This window comes from Streptopelia decaocto (genome assembly GCF_964273445.1).
Source record: "Streptopelia decaocto genome assembly, chromosome: 7".
NCBI classification, from domain to species: Eukaryota; Metazoa; Chordata; class Aves; order Columbiformes; family Columbidae; genus Streptopelia; species Streptopelia decaocto.
Genome location: NC_138661.1, coordinates 15,359,233 through 15,381,414, shown reverse-complemented (window position 1 = coordinate 15,381,414; position 22,182 = coordinate 15,359,233). Strand labels below are relative to the sequence as shown.

General features: G+C 34.3%; 1 protein-coding gene across 7 annotated transcripts in view; it reads left to right on the top strand.

Annotated features, from left to right (window-relative positions):
• The window catches only part of PAPOLA (poly(A) polymerase alpha), a 46,241-nt gene that overhangs the window by 10,489 nt on the left and 13,570 nt on the right, over nt 1–22,182 (top strand). For 6 of the 7 annotated variants that reach the window (XM_082057631.1, XM_082057632.1, XM_082057630.1 and 3 more), the window contains exons 2-15: nt 317–487; nt 1,133–1,199; nt 2,590–2,671; nt 3,174–3,283; nt 5,224–5,277; nt 8,006–8,117; nt 9,362–9,451; nt 9,548–9,686; nt 11,159–11,231; nt 12,692–12,812; nt 13,719–13,803; nt 18,525–18,578; nt 19,323–19,442; nt 21,144–21,253. In XM_082057631.1, coding sequence (XP_081913757.1) covers nt 317–487; nt 1,133–1,199; nt 2,590–2,671; nt 3,174–3,283; nt 5,224–5,277; nt 8,006–8,117; nt 9,362–9,451; nt 9,548–9,686; nt 11,159–11,231; nt 12,692–12,812; nt 13,719–13,803; nt 18,525–18,578; nt 19,323–19,442; nt 21,144–21,253 — 1,388 coding nt within the window. Of the gene's footprint in view, nt 1–316; nt 488–1,132; nt 1,200–2,589; nt 2,672–3,173; nt 3,284–5,223; nt 5,278–8,005; nt 8,118–9,361; nt 9,452–9,547; nt 9,687–11,158; nt 11,232–12,691; nt 12,813–13,718; nt 13,804–14,412; nt 14,738–18,524; nt 18,579–19,322; nt 19,443–21,143; nt 21,254–22,182 lie in introns of those variants that run through there. The other variant, XM_082057635.1, reaches the window with a different exon arrangement.

The window sequence follows — 22,182 nt, the reverse complement described above, 5'->3', positions numbered from 1 at the left end:
ATGCTGTTAGGCTCAAAATATACTAAAGCCTCCTTAATTAGATTAATGTTTTGAGTGTGTGAAGTCAGCTGATGTAAAATCAACTTGTAATCCTGCGATCAATATTTAGAGATGAAGAAAGGTTATTCTGCTGTTGCCCTTAACAACGCAGATTTAACACAGATTGATCTGGGATATAAATGCTAACAGTAGACATAACTTTTTGTTTCCTTAGTATATGCCTCTTGTCTTCTACTCTGATGGAAAAAAATAATAATAAAAACTTTTTGTTGTTGTTCTGTTTCTGTCAGTAACTTTATCTAATTGCCTTTATTAGTCCCGTTACAACCCAGGGATCACAAACACAGCAACTACAGAAGCATTATGGCATTACCTCACCTATCAGTTTAGCTGCCCCCAAGGAGTCTGACTGCATGCTTACCCAGAAATTAATCGAAACCCTAAAACCTTACGGTGTATTTGAAGAGGAAGAAGAACTGCAACGCAGGTGAGTTAACGCTCACTGTAGCAGTGGTTTTCTCTAATCTTGAGGTTGACTGCTGAACCCCAAGCATGTTTATGTTCTTTCAGATGCTTTCTTAAAAGCCAAGTGGAATACTAAGCTTGATTTCTCCCTCCCTACCTGATCCCATGCATCTTAAGTGGAATACCTCAGAACACAGAAAGGAATTTAAATAACCTTTAAATTATGGAGGCTGTGCATTTTTTTCCCCTTCATAGCTGTTTTGTTGTAGTGGCCCCTATGCTTTTTTCCTTACTGAGTTTTCTAGAGTTTTTTGTTCTCAGTACTGCTTCTCACTGTGCTTTTAGGTGCATTTGTGTTATGAATTGAGGTTTTATTTTGAAAGTGAGTAGAATTCATATAATTCACATGTGTGTAGGCCTTGCATGCTTGCTTTTTTTCTGATCTTAAATCCCTTGAGTGTCTTTGAAAGAGTAAAAATAGCAGGAATGTTGTAGGAATTAGTTTATTTCAGTGTGTGTATATATATATATATATATATAAAATCTGTAATTAGACGTGCAGTGTTACTGTAGATGACTTACTGTTTAATGGTGATCAGAGTCTTAGACCAAACTAGTAGCATTTTTTTTAAGTTAATGACCTGTGATTCTGCTGTTTTATCAATAGGATTCTAATTTTGGGAAAATTAAATAACCTTGTAAAGGAATGGATACGAGAAATCAGTGAAAGCAAGGTATGGTTGTATTTTAAATGGACCTGCTTATACTAAGACTGCTGTAGGAAAACAATTACAACATAAGTTCCCAGTTCAAACAGGATGAGTTTTAGATTTGAGGATCAGATTTGATTAAGTTGTAAAAGCAAATATCACCTTTGAGTAGCTGCTTTTGTTTCCAAGCAGCATCACCACTTGAAAGTAGAACCTTTTTAAAGAAAGAAACTGATAAATACTGGAAAAAGTCATGGTAGTGGTAATAGGAATTTTCAATTGTTCCTCCTTCTTCCTAGGTAGAAATGTAAATAGACTGACTTTTCATTAAAATACATACGTATAATAATTATATTCTTAGATTGTTTGGCTTTGTGAACCAGTGCTAGCTCTAAAAATAGACTTTTTTCAGCTTCATGATCTGTGGTCTTCTTTAATGTCAGTCCTGTAATGTTACTTTTGTAGACTCTGATAGTGATAGTAGGTTTTTTGTCAGGTTATAGTCCCTCTCCACCCCTATACACATGCTTTTTTTTTTTTTTTTTTTTTTGACTGATCATAGACTTGCAAAAATGTGAAAATGGAAGTGGCTTTTTTTAAGGTGTAAAAACATAATTTTTTTAAGTTATTTTGCTTGGAGTATACTTAGGATTGTATTTATTCTGTACATTTCTCTTATGAAATGGGATTTTATACATGAACAAGATTACATAGAGAAGACCCTCGTTGATCCTTTAAATCAAAATAGTGAGTGTGTCTTTACCGGTGTAAGATTGGAAACTGCTTAAGTTAATCCAATATACTTTGAGAAATAATTATTTTTTTATTTATTGATATCTTTTGTTGTGTGACCATTAACGTAGGGCTTCAGACTAACATTGAATCCTGTTATGGAAGGGTAACATTCTTTGCCCACAGTACTGTGGATTCAAGAGCTTTTTAAGATACCTGAACAATTTTAACACAAGTATCTTTCCCAATACCAGGCTTTAAAGAATGTAGTATGGATGTCTTTGAAAGCAGTGTATTAAACACTGATACTCTAAATAGTGTTTTTCTATTGCTCTAAATTGGAGTCTATCAATTTCTAAGGCAGTCTAAAATGCCAGAGTATTAGGCAAAATGTGTTTGATGTCCATAATATTTTAAAGATGTTGTACCTGTAGTGTCGAACTGCTGAAAGAAGTACTAAGTCCATGGCAGTAATATGTAATAGAGTAGAAATGTTACACGTAGTTCGCAAGTGGCAAACATACTTCTGTCTTTTCTGTAAATACTAAGGTTATTATTCCAGTAGTAACTATACCTTAAGCAATGTACATTCTGTGCAGTATTTTTCCTTTTGTTGTAAAGTAAATTGTGTATGTCGTTGTAGCTTGTTAAGGAAAAGTAACTATTTTTTTTTTCCATTTAGAATCTTCCACAGTCTGTAATAGAAAATGTTGGAGGAAAAATTTTTACTTTTGGATCCTATAGATTAGGGGTTCATACAAAAGGTAATATTTACTTTTATTATAGAAACTTGTGTGTTTGAGCTAACGATGTGTCTGTAAATGTCACATTTAAGTAACAAAAACTGCATGTCTTTTGAGGTGGTGTTAGATTTTTGCCATTTTCTGTCAGTCATCTCCTTCATTCTAAATCAGTATGTTCCTATATTATCTTCATGTCATGGGTTGTGGAATGGACCAAAAAAGTTGGAAATGATTTTAAAATAGCGAAAGTAGTATACTTGGGTTTTCATAGTTTGTTCTTTGAAAATTACTACAAGCGTTTCACAGTTGAAAGAAGAATGTATGTATGTATTCAGTATGCTTAATGGCCATTAACACTTAAATTTTTTTTTCTTCATTTGGTTTGACTTACTATTACCAAAGAAAAGCCATTCTACAAGAAGAAAAACTAATTATTCCAATTTGGTTTAAAAAAAAATTCTGGGTATTGCTGGCATTTCATGTGCATGAAGTGTAACTTATTTGTTTTAATAAACAATTCCAGGTGCTGATATTGATGCCCTGTGTGTTGCACCAAGACATGTTGAAAGAAGTGATTTTTTCACATCATTTTATGAAAAACTGAAACAACAAGAAGAAGTAAAAGATCTGAGGGTATGTGAACTACCTGATACTGCTAGCTGAAATGATAATGCTGAAAAGTTAATGGTGAGAGATGATATATTAATTAAGTAAGTAAATTTTACTATTAAGGCTTGCAGTGGATTTTTAGTTAGCTTGCAGCAAAGCCTATCACCATAGTTGAAATAAATAGAGATTCTTCCAAATTTTCTCGTTTCCACTTCCTAGAGACTCATTTAAAAATCTGGATGTCAGAATGATCTAGCATGTGTGTTAGTATTCCAAAATTGCTGCTTGCTCTCTAGCAACAGGCAGATGCAAATATAAGTGTTCGGTCCTGATCCTTTATAAGCTGTGTGTTTTTAATGAAGGTTTTAAAGTGTATCATGCTACTGTTCTATAATTTTATGCTTATATAAACAATTACAATGGTTGATATTAACCAAAACTTCTATATTGGCCTTCAACTGTGCATTTGAAAATGGAGGTTACATTTTTAGTGTGTCTTATTATTAGATCCCTGTGGGTAAAGATGCAGATTTTCTGTGTAGGAGTGGAAGACACAATGGTATACAGTATTTTGTTTTTATTATACCTGAATGACAAGCCTTCCTAGGCCAACTGGTGGGAGCTTTAATCTTTTTGGTGTTGCTGCGATCTTGTTTTGTTTTGGTTTTGTTCTTTTGGTGAAGGTAGTTGCTGGCAAGTATTAAGCTTTGTTTGTTTTAGTCCTGCTCACATAAATGGATCTGTCTCTGCACTATTCATTCACTCTGTGCACCCTGTAGTTGGTAACTACCAGGGTAGTACAGACATATGGTGGTAGTATTAATGCATTAAACAAACTGTTTTGAGTGCTTTAGTATCTCACTGCTTTTAGTAATTTTTAAATCAACATGTTTTAAGAGGTTGATGATTTTCAAATTTCCAATTAACTTTGCTATGTACTCCATCTAATGTAGTTGATTTAGCAGCAAGGTAGATCAATGTATGCCATTCAGTGTAGCTCTGCAGTGATGCAGTGGCCTTTGGGTCAGGGTTCATTAACGTTTTAAAATCATTCCAGCTCAGTCTAAGACAGTTTGTAAGTCTCCATCTTTAGGGAACCTAGCTTTCTTAACGATTGCCCTAGCAAGTGAGTCCGAGAGACTTGTGAACTTTGTATTTTGCTTAGGATCCATTCTGCCAACCAGTAATGTTAAGGTAACCCTAACTAAGGTTAAGTGCAGAGTAGTGTTGTCTTCCCCTCTTGTTAATATCTGGAACACTCTCAGAACTGTTTAGCTTCTGGCATTATCCAACATTTCTTATTTGGAAGTACACAGTGTTGTTTGTTTTTATGAAAGCAGTGCTCTGCACATCTGCTTTTAGTTCAGATGCTCAGTTCAGGAAGGTGGCATTCCTAGCTGATTGCAGAGTAGGTACCAAGCTTCATGATTTCATCATGGTTTTTACTGATTGTCAAAGTATCTTACTAATGACTACATTTAGAAAAGGTGCTTGAGCTCTGGGGACTGGTAACTTGCAATTGATTCAGGTGGAATCAGACTGAAGAGTTGCACAGTTGTCTCCTTGTCATTTCTCATAAAAAAACTGACTGCAGATATGTAGAGGTAAGAGGCCTCTTAGAGTAAGAATCCCTATAGGTTGGCCTTAGAATACTTAAGAGCTGCTGTGAGGAGTAAAAGATGCTTTGATTGTGTCCCACGTGTAGTGAGGGGGTTGGACCTTGAGGTAATCAGAGCTGATTGATATGAGTTTGGATTATAATTAGCACGTAGCACATGCTTACAGTGCTTACTGCATAAATCCTCAGTGATGGAGAAGGATATTGCTTACAAAAATTGCCCTGAAAACAGAAAAGTGTCTGTATAAATAGCATTTCATTGTGATTGTTTAGACCTGGTAGCTATTGCTCGTAAGTGTCCTTCTCTATACTGAAAGTAAAATATAACTATTTTTTTTTTCCCCAGGCTGTTGAAGAAGCTTTTGTCCCAGTTATTAAACTTTGCTTTGATGGAATAGAGGTAAAAACCTTATTTTGTTTTGGTAGAGCATGCTTAAGACAAAGTTTTCAAGGTCTAAATAACTCATGTAGTATTAATATGAATGCTACTAAAGTGACTCTTCTAAGTTCATAGGCAAGTGTTTGACAACAGTCTTCAGTTGTGTACTTTAAAGTGGGGCTTTAAGACTGAAACAAGGCTTTCTTGATGTACTTAATGCTGCTTGTAGAATATGTCCCCATTCTTCTCTAGGCACTGTTACCCACTTACACTGATTAGTTTACTGACCTGTAGAATACTGGTATTGGCATTATTAGAACTTAACATTTAATAGAAATTCATAAATAATGTGGCTTCAATAATTTTTGGCTTCTGATGATTAACTGTCCAAACCTTACCTTCAGATTTACTTCAATACCCTATACTACAGGAAGTTGTGTGATCTTTGATCACTTCTCAGAAATGTACTGCTGAAGGCAAATGAGTTATCCCCTGTGTCTTGATTTCTCTGTACTTCAGTAAACACATGACCGAAACAATGGCTTGGGGCTGCCAGTTTCTGTCCAGTCTGACTGTAACCTGATGAATCGGCTGTCTTGAAGTGGTGAACTTGCTTAACTTGATTTTTATTATTTTAGGAGAAGTTGCTGAGAAAACAGAAACATTGTTTTCAAAAGATACTCTGTTAATCTTTTTTGGACTAATTTATAGTCAACCTGTCATCTTTTCTTGGTCACAAGACAAAAGCATATGAACTGTTCATATGCACAGTTTGGCAGATTTGTACCTCGATTATGTCAACCAGTAACTGGTGGGTACAAGAATGGTACTTCAGTGAGGAAAGAATTCCCATGTTAATCTTCTGTTATTTGTATGTATTTTTCAGTCATGTAAATGATTTCAAGCCAGTATTGTGTCTCTCTTTTTAAAACAATGAAATTCAAAATACAAACCTAAATAGGGAAGTGAAAGCATTGTCTCCTATAAGAGTAGCAGTATCTTTCTTGAATGCAGTAATTTATGGTGGGCTCTGATGGCTTGGGTTTATAACTGAGACCTAATCCATTTTCCTGACAGTACGTGAGACTTCTCCAGTCTTGAACACCAACTTGTCACAAGTACTCTTTTGTATATATACTAGTGTTGTTAGGCCACAATTTCTGATGGTTGCATTTGTGCCTTGTGTGTCTGTATCAGAAGATTTTAATGTAGTTTTCCTTTTCCTAATCCAGGCAAAAGATGTTAGAAGTTCTTCTCACTGTAAAGAAAACCTTAGAAGTGAGGAAAAGGATTTTAAAAGGATGGTAGCTTTGCAGTGATCCTGTCAATTAAACTTCAGAAGTTTTTGCCAGTACCAGTTTATATATATGCATCTTATGTTCTTGCTTGAAATAAAGAAGAATCTTCTCTTTTTTTTTTTTTTGTGTTCTTACTGTAGAAAACTGTTTCCTTGTCCTATCCCCATGTGCCCCCCTGCCAAAAAAAATGACATAGGACAGGCTATTAATTTCTTGATTTGAAAAATACTTTTATTGTTAATGAACTTTAGATCTTTAGAGGTGCTAGACCTTCCAGAGGTCAGAATAGAACTTCAAGCTCAATTTAATTTTGAACTCCTTTTACATTGCAAAGTAATACTTTTGACTTAAGTAGGAACTTCTGCTTCTAGTACTGAATGTTAAGACCAACTATCAAAAACTTTTGATTTTAAAGTGCATGGAATACTTTAGAAATTACTTTGGAGAAGTGCTTCATAGTTTAAAACAGATGCATGCAAAGCTTTAAGTGCCTATGAAAAGTTATTCATTTTAAGATCTTTTCAGCTGCATTTTATCCAAAATAATTTTAACATATATCAAATGGTTTTGTTCTTGGTGCAGTAGCACTAGCTGTTTCACTGTGTTGTAGGCGAAGTGGTATCGGTTCACGATGATTAAAAGCCTCGTCTGGTGAAGGGGGCTTGTTGCCTTGCAGAGGAGGTGCTAATATGCAATTACTGTTCTCATTATACTGACTGACTGATACCTAATCTAAGACTAGAATGGCAAACTGACTTCTCTGTGTAGGTCCTTGCCGTGTACGGAACAATTTAAAACTCTAGTTCAGTGCTGAGTAGTCTTAGATTTTCTTGACCTAGAAAAACTGATGTCAAATAATTGCAGACGTAATTGAAATTATGTCCAATTTGTTTGCTAGGATTTATACACTTGCTCAGCTTACTGCATTTTCACAATTACCTGTTTTCTGTAATCAGATGAGATTTTTATTTTATAGATACTTATCCTATACAGAGGGAACTAGTTGCACGTCGTGTGTGCTTTACCGTACTAGGTGGAAAAGGCCTCTTTTTCTATAATTCATTGATAATTTTGAGAATATTTTCATTAAAACTAGGTTGTGTTTTCATGACTTGCTATGATGTAGTAGAATTTTATATTCTGGACCTGGAAGTGGTGCTTATCCCCAGATGATTTTTACTTATATTGACAGTTGATGTAGATTTTTGTGTACTGGTTCTGTATTTATCTTAATATGTACTTTATTGTCTTGGAAAAGGAGCCATGAGATAGATGAAGCATCTGAAAGTGTTTCTTTTAATGTATGTGAAAGGTGTTTGTATTGTTTGAGAAGATTATTTGTGCTAGGAAGACTGCTGTAAACTTGATGAAAGTTGCGTTATAGAATTAATTCTACAGAGGAAGAAAAAAGTTTTCTAATTTCCTTTTTTTTTTTTTTTTTTTTCTTCAAGATTGATATTTTGTTTGCAAGATTAGCACTGCAAACTATTCCTGAGGACTTAGATCTACGAGATGATAGCCTACTCAAAAATTTAGACATTAGATGCATACGAAGTCTTAATGGTATGTATATGCAGTTTTGCATATGAACTTCTTGTCTGATCTTTAGTAAGTATTCTGGATTGTTTAATACAGTAGTTTAGTTGTGGACTTGTCTTACGTATCTGGAAATAAAGTTGTAACCAGTTGTATATATCTTTTTGGAGCAAAGTGTTGTTTCTTATTGGCTGGATTTTTATAAAATTTTTAGTTTGGGTAGTAAATGGTGCTGTGTAGAAATTAATGGGACTTGCAAGACTTGTGTGGAGCACTGTCTATTTCTATAAATGTATGCATGTTTTTTAATTTATGTGTTATAGTATGCATAAATATACACACAATCGCTTCAGGGATAAATTGGGGATTTCAGAATACTGTCAGTTTGAGGTCATGTGTTTAGTAGCTTACTAGCTTGTGTAACCCTTAACTTTTCTATAATACTGTAGTTAAAAAAAATTCTTTATGTATGGAGCACTTGGGGCTGTAACTTGGCAGGGAAGAGGAGTGTGTGATATACAACTGACTTCTGTTATGATCTGAAAACCTGATAATTTGAGATTGCCACAGCAGTTTGTACTGTTTTGTGAAATTCACGTTTGTGTAGTCTCTAGAATTCATATTTGCCTCCAATTTGCTTTGAAAGGAACTCCTAGTCTTAGATACTATTTTCTTGCAACCAGCTCTCTGTAACTATTTAGCAACTATGAGCAACTACCTGTTTTTGATAACAATATTAAGTCTTTTTTTAATCTGTAATGTTATTTTTAAGCTTGAAACTATCCCATCAAAGTAATGATACAACTCATATGTCCAAAAACTATTTTTTTTGGTCTGTTCTCATGAATTCAAACAAAATTTTGACCTCTGACTTCAATGTTTTCTGTAGGTCTGTGAAGACTCATGCTTTTAAAATTTGTCCGCATGTTTTATGATATACTCCATGTAATCCCATAACAGCAGAACTTAAAATTTGTTTTTCTTAAACAGCTGTTACAGTTCATTAATAACAGAAAATCAAGTAGCAGTCCAAAACTATGCGTCTGAATTTTCTTCCTGAGTGTTGCTGTAAAACAGTAAAAAAAAAAAAAGGAAAAAAACCAAACTGAAATATTTTAAGCTCTATAATTCAAAACAAAAGCAATCAAAATACCAAATGAGTTGTTAGCATGCTGATCTAAAAAGTTTGGTAGCTTTGAAGGTGAGGGGGAGGGTAAACCAGCAAAAAACTTCGGAGGCAGCAAAGTGTAACGGATTCTTTCTTTTGGCAGGTTGCCGCGTAACCGATGAAATTCTGCATCTAGTACCAAACATTGACAACTTCAGGTTAACACTGAGAGCTATCAAACTGTGGGCAAAACGTAAGCCGTTTTATTCCAAAATCTCTGAAGTTTTCATTAACTCTGAAGTTTTCATTAACTCTAACTCCTTTTGTCTCTTTCCTTTTCAATCCGCAGGCCACAACATCTATTCCAATATACTAGGTTTCCTTGGCGGTGTTTCCTGGGCTATGCTAGTAGCCAGAACTTGCCAGCTTTATCCAAATGCAATAGCATCAACTCTTGTACATAAATTTTTCTTGGTATTTTCTAAATGGTATGTTTTTTTGTTTTTGGTTTTTTTTTTGTTTGTTTTGTTGGTTTTTTTTAATTTTTTTTTTTTTTTTAATTTAGATTACGCTAAAATAAAATTTTTTTGTAGACACTACCTTTTAGTCCTGTTTTTATGGTATCATTTTCAGCTGTTATACCAGACTAAGGTGGTAGTTATAAGCATTGTTCTTGCTGACAGAAAGTTCTTAGCTTGAAGTTTTCATTGTCATCCAACATGTCTTGTACTTGAAGTATAGTATCCAAAATGAAAACACTTGGTTTTTAATTAAAATTTTAAGTATTTGTCGTAACTCAACAATACTCTTCATATGAAATACTTATATAGTGCAAAATAAGAGTAAATACCCCCATAATGAGATGTTTAACATTCAGATACTGGAGTAATGGGAAAAGGAGGTATGTCACCATCTCTTTAGACACATAGCTTAAATGCAGTTCAGGAGTACCAGTAGTGGAAGCCTAGTTTTTAATCTTGTCAGTGTGGTGAGGCAGGTGTTTTGGAATTACATACAGTTTCATACTCCTGAGCTAGTTACCTCAGAAAGATGGCTCAAATAACTGATGGGAGCAATGGGAACACTCCAAGGAAATTTAGGATGAATGGGACAAAGTGTACTTTAGAGATAACAAATGAGTACTCTTTTTCTTGAAGGAGCATGTCTGGATACCTATATTTGTTGTGAGACATTGACATACTTTAAGAAGCATTGTACCAAGTTTTTGCTTTACTTCAAGTATAGTGTCTTTTCTTCTTAATGTGAAGATAATTTCCGTTTTCACTGTCTTGAATCCATAGGCTTTGTAACCTCTTTGAGGTACCAGGTTTTTGATAATATCTTGTCCTTATACTGCTGTCCATTTTACATGTGCATAGCATAGGAGCAGTTATGTAGAAATACCAACAGATTAACAGACTTCTACTCTTTATAGGAAGATAAGTTTATTTGTGGGAGTAGAGATGACTTGAAGAACAGAAATGTTACTTTTTTTTTAGCATGGCTTCTTGTCTTGATTTAAAGTTTTTTTTAATACATATGCTTTGTAATGATACTATAATGCTGCAGTCACGCTGGCTGTTTCTTCTATTGTTTGTCCATGAAACAGCTAACTTGAAGATGGACCCAATGTCAATCTTCATACAGGAATTTGTTTGATTAGTTATATTTCAAGACTAATTTAGAGGAGCTTACCTTAGGTACCTAAGACAGTGTTTACAAAGGTCCAAGAATACACAAAATTCATTGTTCTAATTCCTGGGAAAGCTAATTACAGCTATGTTGTTGTTCATTGGTACAGCTTTGTTTAAGCAACCCCAGTTAGACCAGCTTGTTCTTGAGGAAATGATGCTATACCTTGAGAGCAGGGTTAAGAAGGATCGCATTCAAAAGTATTGTTTGTTGAACATACATGGTTGTATCCAATAGTCTTATTCAGTGCTACAATCTTTTTGAACAGGGAATGGCCAAATCCAGTGCTATTGAAACAGCCAGAAGAATGCAATCTTAATTTGCCTGTATGGGATCCAAGGGTTAGTGTATTATTTTTTCCCCTTTAAGTCGCACTGTACAATAAATTCAGTTGCTTAAAGAATCCTAGATGAACTTCGTTTTGAGTTTATTAATATTGTGGTATCATGTCTTCTTTATAAATGACCTCTAGTTGAGTGTGGAACAAACTTGGTTTAGTTTTGTAAACTGACCACTTGAAGCACGCTTGCTGAACAATGTACTTTTTACTTCCCACTTTTGTAATATGTGATCTTAATAACTATTCAGTATAATTGGATACATACCTTAAAGCTATGCATTTTAAAAATCTGCTTATCTTAAAACCATTTGCTGCTGACTTAAATCCTGTTGATTTTGCAAGTATATTGAATTCACTTCAGTACAGCAGTCACAACTGGATAGATTTGGTTCCATATAGCTGTAGTAATGTGTCTTTTCATCTCGGACCAAAGAAGATCTTGTGTGTTATTTATAATATTTAATATCTATCTTTGTAGTACTTTTATATTAAGGTCATTGGACATGAATGTCCTTAAGGCAGTCAATAAAACAGCTTGCAGCAGATGCACACTCACATTCTGAGATTTCAGTAGGGTACAGCGTGAATGTGTTCAGTGCTGTTTTGTCAATTTTGGAAAAGTTAGTGTTCAACTAATCTTTTGGGGAATAGTGTAAGCGCCAGATGTTGAGTTGTATGCCCTTTTGTACTTCAGATTTGTTTTTCTCGTTGACAAAAGTCCATGTTTAAGTAATGTGAGACAGTTGAAAAAATGTTCTTGAGTCTTACTGGTATTCCTGGGCTAGGGGCTTTGGAGGTCAGTGTGTGTGATAGGAACTATGCTGTAGTAGCTAAATAAAGTGGGGTAAGTTAAAAACAGGGTTTTATCTTTAATTTACCCTCTAGGAGATTTCTACTCTAATGCTATTTTAAATGTATTTTGTATGTGTGTGTGTTTTGTCCCTTTTGTTTATTTGTTTGTTTCCTTGTGTGCTGCTTAATAAAAGATACACTAACAAAGGTGATGCTTCTATCAGATTACCTAGAGCCTCAGCCTCTCATCTTAAGCTGGCTTTTTATTTTCAGTAGTGTTACAAAAATAAAATTTTTTACAAGGTTTAAAGACAGTCATTCTTCTGAAGGTGCTCATGTGATAAGGTATCCTTGTTTTGACATGATCACAAGCTAATTTCCTTTAAAGAGAGGAGTTGTTCTGTTCAGTTGGAATTTCTGCACTTAAAAATGCCTGCAACTTGATCTTGCTGTGCTGACAGATTACAGCCCTCCGTCACTGATTGAGAATAATATCCTTTGTGAAAATGTTATTCTCGTTTTCTAAACTTTCTCAGAAGCATTGGTAAATTTCCTTGGTCTGCGAACTAAGATCTCTTAGAAATTCTCAGTTGTAGTGAAGGGAAAAATCCAAATTTGATAACTCATGTGTATGCTTGAAGAAAACTGATTGGCTGTTGTTATATATAGGTAAACCCCAGTGATAGGTACCATCTTATGCCTATAATTACACCAGCATACCCACAGCAGAACTCTACCTACAATGTGTCCGTTTCCACACGGATGGTCATGGTTGAGGAATTTAAACAAGGTAAGTATTATCTTATGCTCTATATATAAACGTATTCAAAGAGATTTAAAATAGATCCATTGTGGGTGTGCTTTCTGAGGGTGGTGGTGGGAGGAGGTTAAATTGCTTCTTGACGTGACTCTTCTGAGTGAGGTAGAACTTGGTGTGGCTTAATGTTCCAAATTCAATGGACTTCTGCAGATCTGCCCTTTACTCTTAGAAACTGAAGGTAATTAATCAGAATGCCTTGTGCTCTGAAAATGAGGACTAACAGTGCAGTATCTTTTTTTTTTGTTTGTTTATTTTAGTAGCCTTAGCTTGTGTCCTGCCACATGGAAGATTCTTATAGTAATCCCACTTGATGGCCATTTCTAGGCCTAACGTAAGACAATATACTTGCTCAGAGATGAGTCCTCTAGATTTGTCCTAGTAATGTACTTGGTTTATAGTAGACATTAAAACGTTGTTAAGGCAAGGAGCAGACCTGATGCAGAGAGCAACTAGCAGCAGCTCTCTCAGGCAGAGCAGTAGCTTATTGTATCACTGTTTTTTGCCTCGTACAATGCCTTGCACAAGAGATGATTGAAGTACTATAAGGAAAAAGAACTTCTTTGGACTGAGTAGTTACTGTGGCATATACAAAAAATTAAATTGAGCTGTTATACTGCAAAGCAAAAATTAATTAAATCATCAGTCTGCCCAATTAACATACATATCTAAACTTACTGAGGTTCTTTTTAATAATATGATTTGTATAACTAATGACTACTTAAGGTATGACTGGAATATAAAGCTTGTTAATAGATTCCTTTGAATTTGAAGGGGGAAAACAATTTGTAGTAACCTTTGCTAAGTTAATAAGCTGGTTTTATTCTGAGTATTTAACTGTAATTAAAAAAAAAGTTTAAATGTTTTTTTGTAATTTAGGTCTTGCTATCACAGATGAAATTTTGCTGAGTAAGGCAGAGTGGTCCAAACTTTTTGAAGCTCCAAACTTCTTTCAGAAGTACAAGTATGTATTTTATGGCATGGCAGATTATTTTAAGTTTTATCAGTTAAATTATCTGATGATGCACTGTAGCATAGGATCTTAAATATACATACATTAGAATTCCAAAGTGTTTTGTTAGGATTTTTCTGTGCAGAGCGGGAGTGAATGCACTGTTGTCCTTTCTCTTAAAAAATGAATAATTTCCTCAGATGCTTCTTTTTTTTGTCTTCAGTGTGTATTTCAGAAACCTCTTAGTCCCTGACCAGATACTTAGAATGTCACCAGTTAACTATACAATTGGTATTCTACCAATAAAATTGAAGACACATCAGCTGGTTTGACTAACAGAAATGTTCTTTACTGGTGTCAGTAAGCATTCTGAAAATGGGTCTTGCCTCACAGGAAACAAGTTATTAAAAAACCAATTCTGAAGGTCAATATTTAAGATGAATACATATGTGAAACTGTGTGTTTTCTTATGTCAATATAGTCAACAGTTCACTCTAATAATAAAAGATATTTTTGCAATTGTGTTGACTAACTGCCAGATGTACCAGTTACTACTAGATTTTTTTTTCATTAAAGCTTAAGGCTTTTGGCTTTTCGTTAATAATAATCTTTCACACTTAGCTTCTCGAATTTCGTAATGTCTCCAAGGGAAATACTGAAGTTCACACTTCACACTTTAAGGATTTCTAGTGATATGCTTGTGGGGCAGAAGCTTGTTAAATGTATATGGACTTGCTGAAAGTTGTATTTTTATAATAAATATGGATTATTAAAATACGGACTACATCTTCTTTGCCCTCAGTTGAAATTTGAGACCCATTTTTCTTGAATCAAGACCAAATATATTTTACACTTGTTTCTGTGTTGGGTGGTTGGTTGGTTATGTACTAATCTAAACAAGCTTGAAATATACAGTTCCCCCATTAAAAGAGACTGATGACCTTCATGATGTGTCTGTGTTTTGTTTTTATACTTTTTTGCATGATAAAAGCTTTTATGTTGTACCTTGGAGATTAAGCTTGAAAACACTTTAAAGAACACTGTAAAGTTATGTTATATTTTGAAGTTAAAAGTGGGCTGCAGATAAATCAGTTTTGGCTCAAGAGGTCGCTAATAAGTTCCCTAGTACATGTCCTTTGTTTCTTTCAAAACTAGGAAAAAATAGGAAATATTAAATGCCATTTGAAATCTCCCTTTTTAATGCTTTTTTTTGGTGTACCAGCATTAACCATTTTGTCAGTTTTAGCAATAAAGGCTTCTGTAGCCAACATTAAATATCCAGTTTTTACATTTTTTCCATAAAAAGTCTTTGCTTTATTGTTTTTTAAACTGTGGAATGGTGCTATAGAGCCTACTTAAATTTAAATTACCCTAGATTTTATCAATTTTACCTTAGTAGGTTAATTTGAAGCTTTGATTAGTAACCTTTACAAAATGAAATCATTATATGCGGTCACCACCATGCAGTAAACGTGGCTCTATTGGTCAGATCTCAATCTGAAAGTTAAATGTTGCAGATTTTGTTTTTCTTCTCTTCATGCTCCCCTCCTGTTTCAATTGTAGATGGCTCTTGGCTTGCTCCTGCTGAAATTCAAAGCAGTGTGTAGTGCTCTGCCAGATAAGATGACATCTGATCCTTGCTCTGAGATCTACTTTTAATAAATGTTGATTCTCTGAAAGCATAGCTTTAGTAAACTGTATCTCTTAGTGGCAATTAGTTGCTAAACATCTATGTTGATTCTAAAGACTTTTGACTCATGAGCCATGTTTAAAATAAACTTCAATGATGTGTGACTAAGGAAATCTGGAGGCTACTGCATACCTGCATGACAGGAGCATATTAGAAATTGCAAAAATGGGGAAATCTGCTTTTATTTTTTCTTAGTTTTGAAATGTCAGCAATTACTTGGAGTTAGGGAGTTGCAACATGTGTTATGTGCCCTTCATGTAGGTGTAAATTTTTCAAATGGTGATAACAACAAAGAACATAGATTTGCTGGATATGGTGTTTTACAGTGAAATGATGATAATTTCAAATGGGTATAACAGTATGAAGTGTTACATGAGAATGAAATTATTAGAGCTTAAAACCAAGAGAGAAGTAACACTCATTTAATGAGCTCTAGCATATTGTTTCTCTCTTACAAAGACATGCATCCTGCTAAATGAATAGGATATAAACATAGCTTTCAGAAAGGTGTGTTGAACACTTACCTTGATAGGACTTTATCTAAAGCACTGGATAATTTGAAGTATAAATCTTCAACAGCTTAGTAAAGAAAAATTAAAATGAACACGTTCAGGTGTGTGTTCTCACTTTTTCAGGAAGTAGTATGACTCTAATACTCTGGATTTTTTTTTTTGTAGGTACAGGTCTTAATGGCATAATTCCATAATATCTACATTAACTTATTTTTATAAAAACAAGACTGATAGGGAGACAGTGAGAGAGAAACAGGACAATTCTCAAAAAAGCAACAAACCAACAACCAAAAAACCAAAAAAAGCAGCAAACCAACCCCAAAACATACACTTCAAAATAATACCCTGCATCTGAAAATCGCCACTGAGTGGTAGAAGCCCAACTTCAGAATTGGTTGGGTTTTTTTTAATCCTGAAGTCATGAATACTTCTGAATTTGATGTGTTCTTTGTTATAAAATTAAAAATGAAGTACTGATAACAAATCTTGTAGTGGTAAAATTTTAGTAGTGAGACCTTGAGACCTTATAACAGAGTAGAGTCTTAATTTTGAACAGCTTTTGCTGTTTACTATTTATGCTTTACTGAAAATGGCAGTAGCACATTTCCAGTGATTGATTCAGTACTGTTTAACAGCTGCGGGGACGTCATTGTGGGGCTAGAAATTGCATCTTTTCCTTTTCTTTCTTTTTCAGCTAGCACTACCTGAGTAAAAACAGTGAATTGTGTTTTCAGAAATTAGTCTTAGTGGTTTTTTTTCCCCTAGGTGCTCATCAGTGAGTTGAGGCTTAGCAATAGCCAAATTAACTTTTTTTTTTTTTAATAGGTCTTCTGAAGTTTGTGTCAAAGAGCTGCTTTTAATGTAACTAGCAAATTAGTTTATTTGAATACTTGCAGATTTGAAATTTGTGTCTTTCAGTTCATACATGCATGGTTAAAACCAGCAAAAAACTTAAGTTGTCCTTCCTACTATATGAAACATTTTGCAAGTGTGTGTGGTATGTATGATGTAGGAGTCTTATGGGTGATAGCTGCATGTCTAGTGCTCCTTAGAAGAAATTGAAATTAGAAATGAGTTACTTCTCATACAGAATTAGAACAACGGACCCTTATTCTCTTTTTTTAAGATTCCTGCATCATTGCTAAATTCCACTTGAGCTGACAGGATGTATGTTGCCAGAGATATTTAACTTTCTGGAAAAAAAGTCTATTTACGCTTCTATTTTTTTTCCTTTCTTTTTCCTAAGCAATAATTCAGAAATTTTAGGAATATAAATGATTGAGTTGTAGTTACCTATAACTAAAATGAAGATTTAAATAAGATAACAGGAAAAATTTCTTAACGTTTTTCTATGAAGCAGCTAATATCGCAAATTGCAAAAAATCAGTAGATAAAATGCTCTGTTCAGGAGGGGGAAGAAGTTTCTCCAGACCTCTCTTTTCCAGTCCTTTTATTTCATTGACATTCTCTGACTGAATTTGAAGTAGCGTTTAGCAAGTTTTTTCTGTTGCCACCTAAAAATAAGTGCAGAAACATATAGTTACTGATTTGATCTGTTGATTCTGATTTACTGATATGATTTGAAGGCCTACAGCATCAGAGAACTCTCTTTGCACCACGGTTTTTCCCATCATTGACCATGCATTCCTTTCTATGAGGTATATTATATTGTACTAGGGTCCAATCCCTCGTGTTACCACTGTTCTTTAAATCCTTCTCTGAAGATACCTGACTATACCATATCAGTATAGAGTAATGCCCAGGAAACTTCTGAAAAATCTGACTGTAAAAATGTAAGCTTCCCTCATCTCCCTCATTATGAACTTAAGTTAAAAGTAATTGCCTCTTCCACTGTCCTTGGGCTTCTTTGTTTAAAATACCATTCTTGCTTTGTATACTGTTTGGAATTTACTTACAGTGGGTATGCACTGATTATCCCAGAATATAATTGAGAGCTTAAGTGTTATCATGAGAGGAAACATTCCTTGTGGAATTTCAGATAAGTGTCTTCAGACAATTCTAAAATGCAGATATATATTTTTTTTAAACCACACTTGATAGTGTTATTTTTGACTTGGAATAAATGAATGTATGCTAACCACTCTTGTACCTGTTCAAAAATAACGTTGCAATGAAGGCTACTGACATACCTGTGGATGGTTGTGTACAACTGTTTTTACTTGCAAGGAATCTTTAGTAATCAGCTATATCCCTGATCTCATTAAGTACTGAAATTTCTGTACTGTTTCTCAACTAGTGCTATGTTCCTAGCTTTTTATTAAGGTTATTGATATTAAAATGTTGCAAATGTCCCTAAAATCTGAAATGTTTTGAGAAGTCCGTTAGTCACATGCTTGGGGGATATAGCCTCTTTGTCTACTTAACAATGCTTAAGTTTATTGTAGGATATATACTTAAGCTTATAATCAATAATTTGCAATGTAGAACATACTGCTAAGTGTTAATATTAAGGTTTGAATGTCTAGTGTTAGAATTATAAATAGAATAGCATATTGTCTTTATCTCCAAAGGCATTATATTGTACTTCTAGCAAGCGCACCGACAGAAAAACAGCGGCTAGAATGGTGAGTATAATGCTTGCTATTTAAAAGAAAAACAAAAAACACTGAACAGCAAAAAAACCTGTCAACCTTGGATGCAAGGGAATATCTAGTGTACTTTTAAATGCAACAAAGTGGAGCTTCAGTGTTTCAAAATGAAATAAATGAAGATGGTGTGCTTCTGAAAAACAGTAAAAATAAATAACGAGGGAGTGAAGGCTGTCGCTTGAATTTTGCTTCCTTACAGCACTGTCAGGATCACTTTACAAAGCTTATTTTCTTAAGCCTGTTACACTTTTTAAATAAGTAGTATGAGGAGGTATGTTTTCAATCTCTGTACATACTATTTGTGAAAACAAAAATACCTCTTGTTTCTGCTCTCTTTTCTTAGAAAAGTTATGATATTGTCAGGTATTGGGAATTTCTTAATCTTTAAAATTAATGATCTGATGCCAAAAGAATATTGGAGAAATATATAGAAGTGTCTTGCTGACTGCCTTTTACTGATGTGTAATGTCTTGCTGTTTAATCCCATTTGTAAAATGAGGCCATATTGAGAGCTTCAGGGCTTTCTGAACTTACCCTTGTATTAGTTTTTGAAACACATTCACTTAATTCATTGATTAGAATTACTCTGTCACGTATAGTACAGTAGTTCATTTGTAGTCTCAGATGTTCATACATCAGGATAAATCCTCCTTATACTAAGTTAGATACTTCTTTTATTTCCTATGAATGAGAACTTGCTAATAAGTGACATCTATGCAGGGTGGGCTTGGTGGAATCAAAAATCCGTATTCTAGTTGGAAACCTGGAGAAGAATGAATTCATTACACTGGCTCATGTGAATCCGCAGTCATTCCCAGCACCCAAGGAGAATCCTGACAAGTAAGCAAATCCATTTTTGCATGTAATGCTGAGGAACTAACTTAGCTAGAACACCAATTCATTAATAAATAAAATAACATTTTTCTATAATCTTAAATGGATTAATTTTTGATGACAGCATCTAAAGGCAAACAGTTTTAAGCTCTTCCCACATACTATTTGTAAAATTAGATATTCTTCATTCTGTGTAAGAATGTTGCTAAGCCAGAAAATAACTTTAAGGAAAGGATATATTTTTGCTAATAGCTTTGCATAATTTCTTGCCAATGATTCATGTTAGCTACTGCTAGGTAGCTGCTGTTTGAGCAACTGACATTGATTGGTAAGACCGTTTTCATTATGAGACAACACAGAGAATTGGGTAGAACGTGGGGCACATTAGACCTGAAATCTCGAATGACTACATTTAACGTTACTAGATACAGCGGTTGAGATTCGTATCATTTAAACTTGGTAACAGCTGATGTTAGAATTCCTCAGGATGTGGAAAAGGAGAGAATACCAAGTACTTCAAATTGTTTAGGATTATAGTTTTAGGATTATATTTTTTCATCTGCTTCCCCCCGCCCCCCACCACTCCTTTCTTTCTCACTCTAAGGATTGATTGTAGGTATGTGGGCCAAAAACTCCCTAAGACTTTATTTTATTTCTAGATAGTGTTGTGATTAACTTGTAAGGAATAATATTTTTGTGTTAATTGTAAGCACAGGGGACAAACTTGTGTTTACTGGAGGTATGTGAAAAGCATGTTTACCTTCCACACAGCTTTTTCCAGATAGCAACTGCTTCGAGTGACAGTATGGTGCTACTTTTTTTTTTTTTTTTTTTTAAGTTACGTACATAAATTACCTGCATGTTTCAAGTGAAATTGGACAAAAGCAGGCAGTAACTCTTCGGGATCATTTCAGTGGGTAAATACAGCTACAAGTGCCTGCATGATCACAGGTTTCGCTTAGCTCTTATTTCAGAGGATCTGATGTGGGCAGTGCTTTTAGGAAAGGTCATTTTCCCTATGTAAGCAATGTTCTTTCACCTGCCTGCCTAAATCTGTTCATTGATTGATTGGAAAACAGTGTTGTTCTGAAGTAGTCGTACAGGGAAAAGACGTTTGAATTAAAACATGGAATAATGTCTTGAGCTGCTGTAGAAGTGTTACACTATATTCTGTGATAGAATATAATAATTTGTCTTCCATTATACTGTGTGGTGGTGAGCTGTCAAAGGGAGGCTCTTATTACCTGAAAACTGTACTTTGTGGTCAGTTACAGCTGAGAAATTTGAGAGTTGAAGACAAGTTTAGTTGGCAAAATGGAAGTAGTTTAGTCAGAGAATAGATTCTGTAATTTCAGTGTCAGGTGCTGAAAACCTCATATCCTTGCAAATCTATTTCCTTTACAGTGGCGATGGCTAGTTGTAACTCCTAAAAATGGGAGAGTCTATACAGAAGCACAGTTGAATGACGTAGTCTACTGATGATCTTAGTTCATTGAGTTTGCTGGAAATAGACGTGTCAGTGTTTCATGACTTTTATTTTTTTTACTGCAAATGAAATGGAAATATCTTTAAGTCAGCCTTGTTTTTTGCCTTGCTATAGCTAGTGGAGCTAAAACATACAACTGTTGTCTATTGCAGCAGATACCTTACTAAATTATTCAATTCTTCTGTCAGTATTATATGAGTATTTTATATAAAATTTTCCAGGGAAGAATACCGTACAATGTGGGTGATTGGGTTGGTGTTTAAGAAAACAGAAAATTCTGAAAATTTAAGCGTTGATCTTACCTACGACATTCAGTCTTTTACAGACACAGGTGAGTTTTACTTTCTAGATGTTCTGGTATTAATAAACTTGTTAAAGTTACTGTCTTTGTTCAAAAAGTAGTCTGTTTCAGTAGTAGAATTGTATCTAGACATAAGGTAAAAGGAGTTCAGGAAAGGATTAGGGTGTTATTTAATGAATTACCATTTTAATGAGTTTTAATGCTTCTAGACACTTCAGTGTAATTATTTTTATTTTTTTAAATTAAAACTGACTAAAATGATGCACACAAATTTCTGATCTCACTAAAAATGTTACATTATATTGTGATATTTAATAAACAGATAAATGGCTTATCGTATGCAAACTGCCTAGCCTAACCCCATTTTGACAATATGTATAGTTTAAATATTTTTATTACTTGGTGAAACAGAATTTGTCAGTGGATTAAAGCTCAGTATCTAGTAGACTCTAGAACAAGATGCCTTTTATTCCATGGCATTTCATGCTAGTAACGTACTGTCATGTCCAACAGTCAGTGCAAGTAAACTATGTTTCTTTTTTGCTATATGAAAATAATTTAGAACATGCATGGGAAATTTGTTAGCAAACAATTGATGACAGTGGAGTGTGACTCTCCAGAAAACGAAGAAACTAAGAAAAGAATAATACCTTTGACAGACTTTTCTAATAAACTTGCTTTTTTAAAAATAAACAAACAAAAAATGAACAAACAAAAACACAAACAAAAAAAACCCCAACAACAACAAAGTGAGAGTTAAGGCTCAAGTGTTACACATTTACAGTGTTAAAAGAGTAGATTCAAGTGCTACCGAATGCAACCCTGCTCTCTGGGTTTATAAAACTCGGTAAGACTGGAAGCAAGGAAATTGTACACCCGAATCCCCCTCCAGCCACCCTGCCCCATGTAGTGTATACGTGAATATAAGTATGTATGTGTGTAAGTAAATCATGCCAAAA